At 40.2% G+C, this 15,752-nt stretch overlaps 1 protein-coding gene across 1 annotated transcript; it reads right to left on the bottom strand.

Moving 5' to 3' along the window:
* Positions 1 to 34: 34 nt before the first annotated feature.
* On the bottom strand, positions 35 to 15,551 carry LOC114797835 (uncharacterized). Its single transcript, XM_028993041.1, has 13 exons — positions 15,427 to 15,551; positions 9,609 to 9,646; positions 9,331 to 9,415; positions 9,119 to 9,243; positions 7,278 to 8,625; positions 6,975 to 7,124; positions 6,544 to 6,686; positions 4,926 to 5,040; positions 4,614 to 4,710; positions 4,029 to 4,503; positions 3,262 to 3,399; positions 796 to 892; positions 35 to 180 (listed from the first exon to the last, which is right to left on the bottom strand). The coding sequence occupies exons 1-13, from the start codon at positions 15,482 to 15,484 to the stop codon at positions 35 to 37; spliced, it is 3,015 nt and encodes a 1,004-aa protein (XP_028848874.1). The 5' UTR covers positions 15,485 to 15,551.
* Positions 15,552 to 15,752: the final 201 nt, after the last annotated feature.

The following is a 15,752-nucleotide window of genomic DNA, read 5'->3' as shown; positions in this document are numbered from 1 at the left end:
GGACCGCCTGGAGGTCAACGCCTGTGGCCTGCGTCTACGGAGGTCTGTCTGGAAAGTCCCAGTCTTCACACTGCGACATCATGTCCCAGTAACGATCAATTTCGTGGCAGGGACCGAACTCCTCATCACGGATCAGACGGACAGACCGGATCTTCATATAGCTCCTCTCCTCCCAAGTATCTGGTGGAGTCAGAAATGAGAATAAGGACATTTGAGCCACTGTTTAATACTGTTTAATGATTTAATGGAAAGGTCCTATAGCATTATACACAGGGCTCAGGGCCCCGAACTGAACCCTTGCGTGCTGTGTGTGACGCTAGTGAGGTTGTTCTAATGACAGGAATCTGCTCTCTAACACAGGTTCCACTGTATGGGCAGAGTGAGAGAGAGCGGGCAAACATTTTCAAAGCAGCATTCCAGCCATAATTTAATTTCCATTTAGTTACTCAAGAAGAACTTTGTAAACCCTCTCCAGTGTCCCAGGGGATGATAAATTGAAAGATAATAAAGCTGCAGATTCTGCATTCTAAATTCCTGGCCTGTAAAGACCAGAAATCTTGATGAAAATTAAGTTAAAAATTCAGTTCAGTTACTCTTTGCTACACTCCCGGTCTTCTTACACAGACCAGCCAAGTTGGTTCACTACCACTATTAATAGACCTTCAGCTTCAAGGGCTGTGGAATGCAGACAGGGCCTAGATATTATATTACTGATCTCGAAATTAAATGCTCCTTCAGTTACGTGGGTCACAGGTTATACAGAGATATAACCTTGCATTGGCACAAAACAAGTACCTGTGCCACCAGCATTTTGAAGCAATGTGGGGTCCGGCTCCAACTCAGCGTGGGCTCCTGGGAGGTACTTGCTCAGACACTTTGACTTGTACATCACCTGTTTAAAAAGAATTCCAATGTTTCTCAAAGCTTTGCGGCAATTTTTTTTTTACTGCAGGTACCGTCTGCTCGAATCCTCATTTCCTCTAGAGTTCCGAATTAAAAATCAAACCGAAATCAAACAAAAATTTGCCAAAACCTTGTTAGGTTCCATAGTCTAGATGCATACGTGTGTGTTTTTGAATAATTTAGGAGCTGGCATTCTGTTGACTGCTGAGTCCCACAGTCACTTTCACTTTTGACAGGAAACTACTATGTGGTTTAGCAGGTCCCCATTGTGCTGGGGACCTGCACAATACTGCTGGAAAATGTATTCCTTGTGCCCTGTCCTCGTCCTAAACATCTGATGGGTACCCACGATATGCTTCACTACCTTGGTTAAAAAAAAACAAACAAAAAAAATATATAAAAAATACAAAAAATAAAATATATAAAAATAAAAGAGGTGGGCATAGATTTATTTTCTTAATCTAGATTAATCTCACTCTAATCTTGGAATTAATCTAGATTAATCTCACTGTAATCTAAATTAATCTATATTTTAAATTAATCTACATTAATCTAGATTAAAATGGCTCATTTGAATTCTGCTGAAGCCATTCAGAATATGTGTGCTACCCAAATAATGACTAAAAGTAAGTCTTTGAGAAAGCATTTCTCAAGACAGGTGACGCATTAGACCAAGGGCTCATCTCCTGTTTCCAAAATGCATCACAAACCGCTTGAGAAAGCTGTTCTAGTATGATAATTGGTGACAAAAATAAATTATGTTCAATAAGATGTATTTGTGTTTACCAACTGTTTATTCAGTTAAATAGCTGCATCCATGTTACCACGTCACGTTTGATGTGGTAATTTCAAAGTTTGTAGACTCGTTCTCGCCCCCTACAGTGCATATCGGCTAGGTATACATCTGCGCTAAAATATCAAGGTGAAAGTCATCATAGTGTAGCGGTTCTTCTTCTGCGTTGTGTAACTTTTTGATTTACAGCATTTACAGCATTTATCCGACGCCCTTATCCAGAGCGACTTACAATCAGTAGTTACAGGGACAGTTTCCCTGGAGCAACTTAGGGTTAAGTGTCTTGCTCAGGGACACAATGGTAGTTAGTGGGATTTGAACCTGGGTCTTCTGGTTCACAGGCGAGTGTCTTAACCACTAGGCTACTACCACCCTTACAAAGACTTACTTTTAGTCATTATTTGGGTAGCAAACATATTCTGAATGCCTTCGGCAGAATTCAAATTAGCCATTTTAATCTAGATTAATGTACATTAATGTAGATTAATCTAGAATCTAGATTAATTTTGCTTACTCTACATTAATCTAGATTAATTCCAAGATTACAGTGAGATTAATCTATATTAAGAAAATTAATCTATGCCCACCTCTAATATATATATATATACACACACACACACACACACACACACCGCCCCTTCGGAAGCTCCGGCATTTTCGTGAACTGTGCGTGATTGTGAGTTTTCTGTTTGCGTTCTGAGTTCTGGCAATCGCCACATGCCTGCGGGTTTGTTTGAGTTCTTTACTTAAGTTAAACTGTTTTCGGCCACCGAGACGCATTTATTTGTATTTATTTATTGTTCATTTATAATAAAACCCCCTTCCCAGCATGTCCTGCCTCTGCGCTTCCTTCCCCTGTTAGCAAGCGGTCGTGCCACTCTCTCTCCATCTGACCCCCCTGAATTGGCCACCACCGCCCATGCAGTGTTTGAGGAAAGAAAAAAAAACATTTCAGTCTCAGTCTCAGTTTTGGTTTGCATTTCAGTTGCATTTTGCTGTTACATTTCCGTATTATTTCTAGGACACATTATTAGTGGAAAAAGACAAGGACCTTTCATCCAAACACCTCACATCCATTACTGTAAATGATCAAAAGGGGGGAATGTAGAAGAAAGAATCCGTAGGCCCAGACACTCCACGTGTTTCACCTTTGGTCATGGAACAGTCAGAAAACAGCTGTATCTCACTTTAAACCTTGGTGATGTACAAGGCTAAGATGTTTTCCAAACGAGCGTCCTTGTCCAGGCACCGATGACGCAGATGATCCTACCCTCCATTACCATAATGGTATAAATATGCTGGGAGTTCTCTTGAGAGTTTCCCCCATGGCAAGTAAACTTGGATAATTAATTCAATTGACTTCCTTTTTTTGCAGCTCCCCAGACGGGAAATGTCACATGTATGCTTAGATATTTCCATCTGAAAAATGTCATGCCTGAAAATGTTCATCATCTGACCTGGCCCTAACACTGAGCTGGCTAGGATGAATTGCACTTCCATTTCATCAGGTCAGACAACAGACAATATTTTCTTATTTATCACACAGTGATGAATGTGTTTCTGACCTTGTTCCAAGCATATGAAGAACAGACAGGTATGTTCTTCCCAAGAATAGACTCAATCCACTTTTCTGGGGTCAGGAAAACGTTCCCTGTGCTCCTAACAGTCCCATTATGCAAAAGGGACGCACGATGACAAGCCCCCTTTGAATAACCAAAAACATTTTTTGTAGAACTGATGTATTATGCAGTGTTTACCAAATTACAGTACAGGCCAAAAGTTTGGTCACACCTTCTCATTCAATGTGTTTTATTTTCATGACCATTTATATTGGTAGATTCTCACTGAAGGCATCAAAACTATGAATGAACACATGTGGAGTTACGTACTTAACAAAAAGTGGAGACCTGGTTCCACAGTCACCGGACCTGAACCCAATCGAGATGGTTTGGGGTGAGCTGGACCGCAGAGTGAAGGTAAAGGGGCCAACAAGTGCTAAACACCTCTGGGAACTCCTTCAAGACTGTTGGAAAAGCATTTCAGGTGACATCCTCTTGAAGTTCATCGAGAGAATGCCAAGAGTGTGCAAAGCAGAAATCAGAGCAAAGGGCGGATATTTTGAAGAAACTAGAATATAAAACATGTTTTCAGTTATTTGACCTTTTTTTGTTAAGTACATAACTCCACATGTGTTCATTCATAGTTTTGATGCCTTCACTGAGAATCTACCAACGTAAATGGTCATGAAAACAAAGAAAACACATTGAATGAGAAGGTGTGTCCAAACTGTGGGTCTGTACTGTATATACAATAGAAGAATAAAGTTTCCTACCTTCAGCTGTACCTCTAAGACATTATCCCCAGGGGTAATGATGCCATTTGTAATGAGGGTGAATAGCTGTTGGCTTTTATCCAACGTGCAAGTTGTCTTGGTTTCGTTTTCATGTTCTGATGTCTTTGCTGATGTCTTTCGGCATTCATTGGATATATGTGTGTTATAGTTGTCATAGTTGACATCTGCTGGCTGGTTCACACATCTTTCACCCACTGAAGTCAGTCTAGGCTTTACAGTGGCACTGTATATTCTTGAAACATCCCTTCCTTTGTGCTTGTTACCAGATGGATTATGGGGAATGGACATAACTGGGGGTGTTTTACTCCAGCACTTGGGATTGTCAATGTAGGTTTGGAGTTTCTGCTTCAATTCATTTTGCTTCCTCAGGAGGTCAAGAAGTCGCCTCTGACAGGAGGCCAAAGACATCAGCCTCTCTCTCAGTGCTCCCTGACCAAATGAACTAGTAGCCTTCCTGTGAAGGAGAAGATAAAAATAATCCACAACAGTACTCTAGTGTGATGCTTGATCTCCAGAAAGATTCAGAGAGTATTCCAGTAGGCACATGTCTGGATAATCTCTCACCCATATATCTTGGTGAGGTGGTCTTTTTCTGCTTGTTGTTTGTTAAGCAGATCATTCAACTTGGCCTGAGTTGCTGCCAAGCTCCCAATGAATCTGTCTATTGAAATACACGGAATAATAATAAGTTTACTGCCTTACTCTAATATTATGACATTCCATTGTAATGATTAGTTTTAGGGATTTTTCGAAATTGTAATAATGTTAAACTACCCAATCCAAGTAACACTGTGTTACCAAAACACAAATATTACAGAACATTACTACAATGGTGGAGGAAAAAATATCAATGCATTACAGGAAAATTACATTTACCAGTTTCTTTAGCTCGTCCTATATTCCAGAAAGACATTTCATTCTGTCTATTTTCAACCTCTGTCAAAACTGCCATGGTAGCGTCAAAATAATCAGAATTTTTAAAGAGACTCACCTAAAAAAGAAACAGAGACAACATTATGGAGTGCTTATAGTTGCAAAATTAAATAGATAAGTAAATAATACAATGTGTAATTAATATTTACAATGGGAAAATAAAACATCATTAATTCATTCATTGTGACAGGAGCTATAAAGTATTAAATAAAACATTATTAATTCATTAAATGTGTCATATTGAAATATCTCACAATTTATTTCATTTGGTCAAAATAACTAACTACCTCAATAAATTCCTCTGCTTTACCCGCTACACATTCGGGTTCGGCATCCCCTGCATCAACATAGTCAGTTAATCCTATAATGTCTCTTACCAGCTCTGCTGAAAAATCACCTATGAATGGTAGCACTATGTTGGAAAGGACACAGACCAAGCCAAAGTTCAGGCTGGATGAGTGTTACTTCCACCTACTTATTTAATGATGTATTTATCTATTTAATTTTGGCCCTTGTAGTACTCCATAGAACATATCTTACTACATAACAGAATAACTGCTACAGTTTCAGTTTGCCAGTGACTTACTATCTCTTCTGAACTGTCTCCTTTGCAGGTGAGTCTCTGCACTGTTTTACTTGCTTCATGAGATGAGTTCATCTGCACTGCACACTCTGATAGCAATGTTTATTTTATGGACACTTATTAAATATACAATGTATGGAAACCATTTCATAAATTATCAGTACCAGTCGAATGTTTGGATGCACTCTGTGGCAGTTATAGAGACTAAGATGGAGGCCATTTTAAAGAATCCAATGCAAGAAATATATTTTTTGGTGAGTCTGTTTGTTCAGAGTCGCAACTATTTTGTTCATGATGCTTTGTTCACTCTTGTCATAATCAAAAGCTGCTTCATGCGATGCTCAATGAGTGAATGATATGAAATTGTTCAGCATAAACCTTCAGGACTGTTGAAAAACCATCCCTGTTGTCTAACTTAAGGAGGTCAAGAGTGTGAAATTCTGCCATCACAGCAAAAGCTTGCTGCTTTGGAGAGACTCAAATGTTCAACTTTTTGTCTTGTTTGCTATTTTGTAATTATAATTTCATAGTCCTTTGTCTTCAATTTTCTTCTATAATGTAAAAAATGCAAAACCCATTTGTAAGTAGGTGCTTCCAAACTTGACTGGTATGCCTCACCTTGCGGTGTAACTTCAAATGATGAAAACAGTTTTTTGATGCTTTCGTTGGATGCTAGGTCTAGTGCGGTCTGGTCCAATCCATTTTTTCTTTTTGGATTTGCACCATACCGAAGGAGGAGTTTTATTACCTTTTAAGGCAAAAATACTCAAATTGTCATTAGTTTAATTAAAATATATTTCATACTGTATATCAGGTGCCACATATATTAACTTTAGAATATGTGTATAAACATTTTATTATGAATAGACTGAGTTACTGAATTAGTTACTGAGTAACCCTGCCTTAAAATGTGGTTTTAGACACTATCAGACCAAAATGTGGTTAGTGTTCATCAAGTTTTTGGTTTTGGGTATTTACCTCACTTCTGCCTGATTGTGCTGCATCATGCAGAGCTGTGACACATCCAGCTCCCATACTGTTGACATCTGCCCCTGCAGCCAGCAGCACCTCGACCACAGCAGAGAACCCTTGCTGACTGGCTTCATGCAGTGCTGTCCAGCCTAAACAGGAGAAATATCAAAGGTAATTCTATAACCTAAGCAATTTAAACATATATTAGTAAATACCTGCATGCTGCATAATATTACTGTCATACAATAGTCAGTAACATTGAGGGGTACAACAACCAATTATATCCGGTTAACACCGATTAATGTCTGGAAGATACTGAATGTGACAAAACTGGGCTAACATCTAGAAGACGCACTGGTTTGCCTTCCTGCCGTCACTACACCCTTGGAAAATGGTTTTCATGATTAGTACAACAGCATATCTAATCTTCAACAAACCTGCATGGTCAGCCTTGTTCACATCTATCCCAGCCTCAATAAGGGCTGTGACAAAGGCCAAGTCCCCATCCCTTGACGCCAGATGAAGCCGGGTTTCCCCATAACAATTTCTCTTGTTGATGTTTCTTTTTAGACCAGGCTCTTTTGGATCTGCCATTAAAATAAGAAAACAAGAATCAAGCAGACACTGATAAAAACCAATGACAAGTCAACTTCAACTATGTTTAACTATGTCCTTTAAAATTCTGACTTCATCTGAAAAAGGTCTCAGCAGATCATGGGCGTATGTGGAACTGCACGTACTCCGTGGTTTCGATGACTTGGTTCTCACTCCTTTTTTCTTGAATTTGGCTTTACATTCCCCCTGGCCTGTATTTGTTGGGATCTCTGCTGAGTCTGTATTTTCTCTCCTCTTGCTGTATTCACTGGCATTTCCTGCAGTGGATGCTAGACCAGTAGACAAAGAATCCTGGCCCTCACTCTTTCGACCTTCCCACGCTGGGCTGACATTTGGGCGCATAAGCTGTGCTTGCATGGTTTGATGAGTTTCACTGTCATTCACTGACTCCATTTCCAAGATCATGGTGATGTCTGAATCGGTTGAACTGTCAACCTCAGCATTAATGGATCCTGTTTGATCAACAAGACAAATGTTGTCAGGCACAGGCAGGGCTGCTTGATCACTGGTCTTATTGCAGTGGGTGTTTATGTCCATGGTCTGAAACCCACTGCCTGCTGAGTGCGGAGACCTGATGCAATATTCGAACTTAGCCTCCAGTGTTTTTCTGTCTCCTCCGGTTTTACGCATGTTTTTGGCAGTTTTGCATTGGAGAAGAGAAGGAGAATGACTTAGACCCAAGTCAAGAGACTCCTCAGCAACTAAAGGCATCTCAGCTGGTGCATGTGATTTTGAACTTTCATTGACTGTGTGAGGTTCCTGTCCAGGCACTATTGGTCTTGTACCACCACAGTGATGAGTGAGTAAGGAAATACTACTCTCCTCTGAGTTATGCATGAGACAGAATTCTTCGCTTGAACTGTCAGTATCAAACCTGGAACCGTCCATGCCATCTGCATGTCCTGAAATATCGTTGCTTGTGGATTTTCTGGCACCTATAGTATGTCTCTCAGTAAGACCATCTGCGGTGCGTTTGTGTGTGTTTTGGAAAGAACTGCACATGACGTCATTTTGTAAAGGCTCCAGAGGGGCGTCACCAGAAATACAGAGAACTTTGCAAAGGTCTTTGTGTGACATTTCTGCCACTTTGCTCGGCAAAAAGCTCTCGCTAATCTGAGTTAACTGCTCTGTATCACAGGCCTCTTTCTCGTATGTTGCTAAGTCATATGAACTACATGGCTTATCTAAGAAAATGGGTTTCTGCTTTGTCAGAGCTGAGCTTATTAAGGACAGCTTTTCTTTGCCTCTGCTTCCTGCCTTTTTCTTATCTGTGCCTGGAGCACATTCAAGTGATGTATTTTTTTCCCGGACATTCGAACAGCTTTCCTGTGTAGTTCCTTCGGTGCCCCTTGTGCCCAGGGGAATATCCAGCTCCATTCCAGTGATCACACAGGCTGGCTGGCCAGTTTTACTCAGCTCTCCAACTGTGATCGCAACCTCCGATGCTCCATTATGTGGTGCCAGGGGATCGTGCTGGGTAGAGTAAAACAGAAAAGGAAAAGCAAAATGAGAAACAGTTTTTGATTGAAAAGGTTTGTCTATAAAACGGAGGTTTTGGAAAGTTACATTTCAGTGGGACAGAATGACTGAAGTTGGCCTGCTTCTACAAAGATCCAGGTGACTGGCCAGGGCAGAACTTAAGTATATGAAAATAGTCCTTCATAGCACATGCACACTAAAGTCAGAGAATGGATGAGAAACTAAGACAATAGTGCTACTACTCCTCAGATTCATTAAATGTGTTGAACTCTATTAAGTCTGACAGAGACAATATCATCAAAAGCATGAACATCTTCAACTGTTCATTTGGCAAGTGATTGTTTTACTTCTAGATATAAAACAACAGTTTAATCAAAGTATAATGACACAACTTAATTTGCTGACAAAGTTCTGTATTTTCAGCCAATTAGGTGATGGGGGTATAGGGTTTGCTGCTGGATAAAGTCCCATAATATGAACCACAGACCTGAGCTGAAACAAGCAGATGTTCAGGAGTCTGGGAACCCTGCTCTTTGCTGACTGCATCTGGATTTACAATGATAAAAATCACGTCCATTTTTCCGTGTCCGTTCTGACTAACGTCTGAAGGCCCTGGTAGGACAGAGAGAAAACATTGTTTTACAGGAGATTACAGATCGAATTAGTCACACATAACAGCCTCAGAGAAGACATTCTCACCCTGCAGATGTAGTCCATCAGGTTGCAGCAGGTTTGATGAACATTTCTTAGTTGTCAGTTCAGCAGGTGTCCATTCTTCAGAATCCTTTAGATCACCAATATGCGTCAAAAGGATGGATCTCAATTTTAGTCAGACATTCAAAAACAATGCATACAGACCCATGTTAACCTTCCTTAGAATTAGGGTCAACCTAGTTCTGTAGCTCCTGAGGTATGGTATGCAGGTTTTCTTATCTCAAATCTGATATTACAGTAAAATTGGCTCAAGAGAAACCCACCTGGTAGTGTCCACTCCGAATGGAGTCAATCCTCAAACCTGCAACACAACCAAATGATCATCCAGCACCAAATCAAATCTGTGTGTATCTGAGGTTAAGATGGAAAATGTATTTTCTACATTGCCCAGTGGCCTCAACGTTAGTAGAATCAACATGTTACAACTTAATATGTTGGGCCACCCTCCATTTTTCAGACTTGTTGACAGATGCCCAATCCTAATCATGTCTCCTACTACTCTTTCATGTTCTCATTCCTCACTGGACAAATGCAGAACAGTCTCTTTGAATTGGCTTGTGCTTGTGGATGCTGCTGGTGGTCAGGGATTTAAGGTGCTTTGGTCTGAAAGCACCTTTGGTCTGAAAGCATCCCCAGCTTTGTCATTTTATAAATTTAGTAATACATCATACATGTAGAAATATATATTTTCTTTTACGAGGCACATTAACATAAGACACATTAATATAAACCAGAGGGTATAGGAGGTATTCAATGAGTTTTAATATGTGGTATTTCCTGAAACTTTACTGTATCCAGTGTATATTATTAATTATTTATCAATAAATGTATGTATTATACAAATATATTCTGGAAAAGGTACAATGGACTGTACATTGTAGTTGAAAGACAGTAAGCTGCAGTAATATAAATTCAGATATGGTGACCCAGCACGTATGAAAACAGACTCACTGCTCCCAGGTGCCTTTCACTGCTGCCCAATGCTCCCTCCCGTGTGCACTGGGTGTTGTGCGGTGGTGTGGTGTGCCACAACAATTCTCTTCACTAGTGAAACAAAATTCTTAACTGTGGGAATATTATTCAATATTCATTTGAATAAATATTAAAACATAGAGTCTTACGGAAATTAACATGAGAGCAAGATTAGTTAGTTTAATATGTTGGATCCTTAAATAGTATACTGAAGACTAGAATTACAGGCCCTAGCCCATACCCATTCATTTCAAAATGTGGTCATGGCCCTTTATTTCAAAACTTATTTAGGAAAATATGGGTTTGCACAGAACACATTTCCCGGAATCACATGTACATTTATTGTGGTACAGTGTACAGACATAAATAATGACCTTTTAAGGCTTTCATTACATTTCTCTTGCTGGTCTTGAAGCCTGGTTTAAAATGGTTGTGCTCTCTAAGTGCGTACCCACTATCTCCTCAAAGAAAGGAAACATGCTGAACATTGTGGTTAGCATTATTGAGTCTGAGCTATCAGACGACAGATTTTAACATGTTATACAGTGTGGTGGGAAATTTCCCGTTTGGTGAGCTTCAATAAAGGAAGTCAATTGAATTTATATTCCAAGTTTATTTTACCATGGCCATGGGGGGAACTCGCAAGAGAACTCCCACCGTTAGTAAGTTCACAAGCATATTTATGCCACTGTAGGTAAAGAAGGGTTGGAAGACAGGATCACGCCAGCTTCGTCATCGGTGCCTGGACAAGGACGCTCGTTTGGAAAACATCTTAGCCTTGTACATCACCAAGGTTTAAAGTGAGATACAGCTGTTTTCTGGCTGTTCCATGACCAAAGGTGAAACACGTGGAGCGTCTGGGCCTACGAATTCTTTCTTCTACAACAGTTGCTTCCTGTCTTTGTCAGTAAGAGAATAGCTTGATCCACAGCAGCATGTTGTGTATATTGTTGTTGTTTTATACTGTTGTGCTTGACAGTCATCATCGTTCGGAATCAAATTCCTTGTATTTGTTCACTCACATTTTTTGCCAATAAACGTCATTCTGATTCTGAGCTGAGGTTCACACTGCAAATTCATAGAAAAATTCTTAGTAATCTCTTGACCCACCATATGCCAAAATGTCTGTACTTTCCTACAAGAACACAAGCAGTGAATGAGACTGGCAATCTTTGTTTTGCATTTGGGGCATTGAGGGGAATAGTCAGCATTAAACTTGTGACTGAATGGGGAATAAATTAATGCTATGTAATTTCTTTGTTTAAAGTGAAGTGATTGTCATTGTGATACACAGCAACACAGCACACTGTGACACAATGATGCTCAATGGAATGGTGAGCAGTGGGCAGCCATGACAGGCGCCCGGGAATCAGTGTGTGGGGACGGTTCTTTGCTCAGTGGCACCTTGGCGGCTTGGGATTTGAACCCACAACCTTCTAATCACAGGGCCGCTTCCTTAACCGCTAGGCCACCACTGCCCATTCTAGGCTACCACTGCCCCTTAATTGCTCGAACTACAAATATTTTAAGTTCTGGCATTTTCCATGCCTCCTCCCAGATGTAATTTTAAATCGCTAAGTTCCCTTTGCCTTTGGTATCTTTAACCAATACATTTAGTCACTGGGTGAGACTGATACCTGACTCCATTCTCTATCTCCAAGTGTTATTGCCGCCCCTAGCCTGCCAGGTCGCCAGAACGAACCTGACCCAGACGACCCTGAAGGAACCCCAGACTAACACAACAAACACAATAAAAGGGCCATTCATAGTACAACACAACGTGAACTCATACGCTGCCTGCCATGTATTTGAAAGCCTTTACTTCCTAATTGACCATGTTTTCCACAACTGCCTGTTTATATTCCCCGATTCTTTTTTGCCGTTTGTTTGCCACCAATGATATCGACCCGAACTTCCATCCCCGATTCCAGCGCATCCTCTGACACACATAATTTAAATCAAGCAAAATGTCTCTGTCTGGTTTGTATTGCGACAGAAAGGGTGAAATTTGGATGTCTAGTCTAGACTTAGCTTAAATTATCTTGCAATAATCAATTGCCCATACAATCTGGGTGAGAATATACGTGCATTATAGATCTTCCTCAGAACTAATGCTCTACACTGAGTGGATAAGCATTACACACACAATACTTATTTGGCTTATAATATGAAATGAAAATCCATATACTGAATAAAGAAAACCCTCAACTTCTATAGGCCGCTGTCCTCCTCTAGCCCACCTCTCTAACCTCTTTTGGCATTTAAAGCTACAGACACCAAAACGGCATGTGTGACTGGCTAAAAGTGGCTGTAATTCTACACCATGGCTGAATTTCGGAATTATGGGACCAGTATTAGGTATTAGGGGACCACTGAGACCTATATAAAAGCAGAAAAATTTTCATAATCGGGGACCTTTAACTGCTGTAATGAGAAAAAACACATTGAACAAACAACAGTTAGGGTTGACTTTTGTCTTATATAAGTTCAAAATAATCAAAATGTTAATAATCAATTATGCCAATCAAGGAGCAGTAGTGGCCTAGCGGGTAAGAAAGCGGCCCCGTAATCAGAAGGTTCATTTACATTCTTGCTCAGGGACACAATGGTAGTAAGTGGGATTTGAACCTGGGTCTTCTGGTTCATAGGCGAGTGTGTTACCCACTAGGCTATTACCACCCTGAGAATCCCGATCCGGTGAATCCCGATCCGCCAAGGTGCCACTGAGGTGCCACTGAGCAAAGCATCATCCCCACACAATGCCTACCGGGCGCCTGTTATGGCTGCCCACTGCTCACCAAGAAGAGGACTTATTTTGTTGTGTCATCGTGTGCTGTGCTGCAGTGTCTCACATTCACTTTCAAATGTTATGATAATGATCATGTCTAATATGAATATGTTAATTTAAAAATGCTCTAATATGGTTGCTAATGTAATCATACAAATTAATAATTTAATAATATTCAGGGAAGCAGGAATGCAATTTTCTGGTTTATGCCTTCTGTAAGTGTGACACTTCTGTTACAGCAGTGCACCTTCTGACACGAGGAAACACAAGATCCACTGACGATGTCAACTCATTGCCACTGGTCCAACTCATTGCCACTGGTCCAACTCATTGCCACTGGTCAAATAACTGTATGCTCACAGTCAGGGACAAACAACCCATTGTTTCTGAAAGAATGTCTACTGGCAGAGAAAAACAGAAGCATACACCCCAACGCGTGCTGGGGGTGCGGTGGGGATTGTAAAACACTACTGGTCTCAGTGTGTGACTACAGACATTCCTGAGGGAAAATGCTGTAAAAAGGCCAGTGTGTTTTAACCCTGTTCACTGCTCATGCCGTCCTTGTCTCCCCAGATGAAAGCTCTGTTTGTCAGCCACAATAGGCCTGCAGTTGTTACTTAATAGATAGATGAGGCTGGCCATGCAGGTCACCGTGGTTACATAACTCCAGCACAACTTACACCAACAGAATTACATGAAGCATAAAGAACAAGCCTGGGTTATGTTTAATTCTTGACCTTGACCTAAGAATAATGGTCTCTCGCTATAATGGTAAAAATACTCTACCTCCCCATTTTTATACCCCCTGCCTGTGGTAAATTCCTGATTGAATACCTATGTATGCTGGTATTATGTGCTTTACTTTATTCTGACATGACTTGTGAGCAGTAAGTAAGGTCATTGAAGACGTTCTGTGTACTGGGACGGATGTGAAGGGGGAGTAGGGAGTAAAGAAAAGGAGTCGATTTGTTTTGGTAGAACGACCATATTCAGGTTAGTTAGTGATATTTCTATTCAGCACACTGCACTAGGGCTACCTTACTGCTGCTGTCTGTTGAGTACAGTCAGCCAGTAATCTGCCATCTGGTGACGCACACTGTGAACTGCACTATTAAAAAACTAATAAATACATAAAAACCTTATATGTACCAAAGCTGACATACAAAATGTTGGGGAAAATTTGTTGATTTAGAAATTGATTGGACATTGGGAGGAACCTCCTCCTGAGCTGAAAGGACAATAGTGAGACTAGTCTGTGTGCTGAACCAGGGATTTACATTTAAAGCATTTATCAGACTCCCTTGTCCAGAGCGACTTACAACCAGTAGTTACAGGGACCGTCCCCCCGGAGCAACTTAGGGTTAAGTGTCTTGCTCAGGGACACAATGGTAGTAAGTGGGGTTTGAACCTGGGTCTTCTGTTTCATAGAGGGATCCCTCTATATGATTTCAAGAGGTCAGTAGGTCTCTGCCACGAGTTGACATTTTAAGTACAGATGGGTCCCTAACAGTGAACTATAGATTTGTAATGACCATAACGTGAGTGCCCCCTGTTGGCAACAACAAACACTCCCATTCAAGTTCTAGAGCAAGACATTTAAGGATATTGCACTGACATGACTATATGTGGACAGCAACTATGTAAATGTAATTTGCTACTGTACTTAACTAATTTTTTTTACTAGTTAAAAGTATTTTTATTGGGAGAGGACTCAGCTACATTTCAAAGTGAAATAGCTTACTTTTTACTCTACTACATTAATGCAAAATATGTAATTAGTTTTTTTTGTTATGAGTTGTTACATGCTCCACCCGCCAGCAACTTAAAAATGTGTTACTATTTACACACATGTTTGCTGAATATCAGTGAGAATCTGCAACTTTTTAAATAACACCATTATTTGTTTTCCAAAAACTGTGAATTTTAATTTCTCCAGTCTTACAGACTGGATAGCCTGATTAATACAGGTGTATGTTAAATTTAACATGCATGTGAATGTTTAGTGCAGCAATGTGTAAAAGTGCAGACACTTTAGCTTGTTCTCCAACTTTTCATTTCCGCACTAAAATTTGAAGAGAATTACTTTCGTACTTTTACTGTAGAGTAATTTTAAAGGGAAGACTTTTAATGGAGTAAAATTTTAACTCAAGTTCACGAATTGTGTACTTCGTCCACCACTGTCATGGAGGTTATTTGAAGCAAACTGTACTCTAATGTGAATGTAATTTCCTTGATTGATAGAGTAGTACTGCCATAATAGGAATCTAGACGATTAGTCTGTTTTAATATTTTCAGTCAGTTGCAGATTTGGAGAAACTTACCTAAAACATCTCTGGAATGCTCGTCAACTTGTGAGGTCAGCTGGCAGTGTTGTTCCATCTCCAATCCTCTACATTTCAGTGGAACAGTGGTACAACTGAGGGACTCCACTATAGGTGTCCTCACTCTCAATGGCCTACAACATAACCACAAATGCAATGATTCCAGCCAATTACATAAATGAAGAATAATTTTTGTGACATATTTGTGAGACACATGGTGAAAGGATTCGCACTCACACTTGCCATACAAATCTTTCAGATTACACAAACTGTAACCTTCAATTTAACGTTTAAAGCTAGTACTGTTTACTTAATGTTACATGACC

The sequence above is a fragment of the Denticeps clupeoides genome, chromosome 1 (genome assembly GCF_900700375.1).
Source record: "Denticeps clupeoides chromosome 1, fDenClu1.1, whole genome shotgun sequence".
NCBI classification, from domain to species: Eukaryota; Metazoa; Chordata; class Actinopteri; order Clupeiformes; family Denticipitidae; genus Denticeps; species Denticeps clupeoides.
This window is presented reverse-complemented; position numbering and strand designations above follow the sequence as displayed.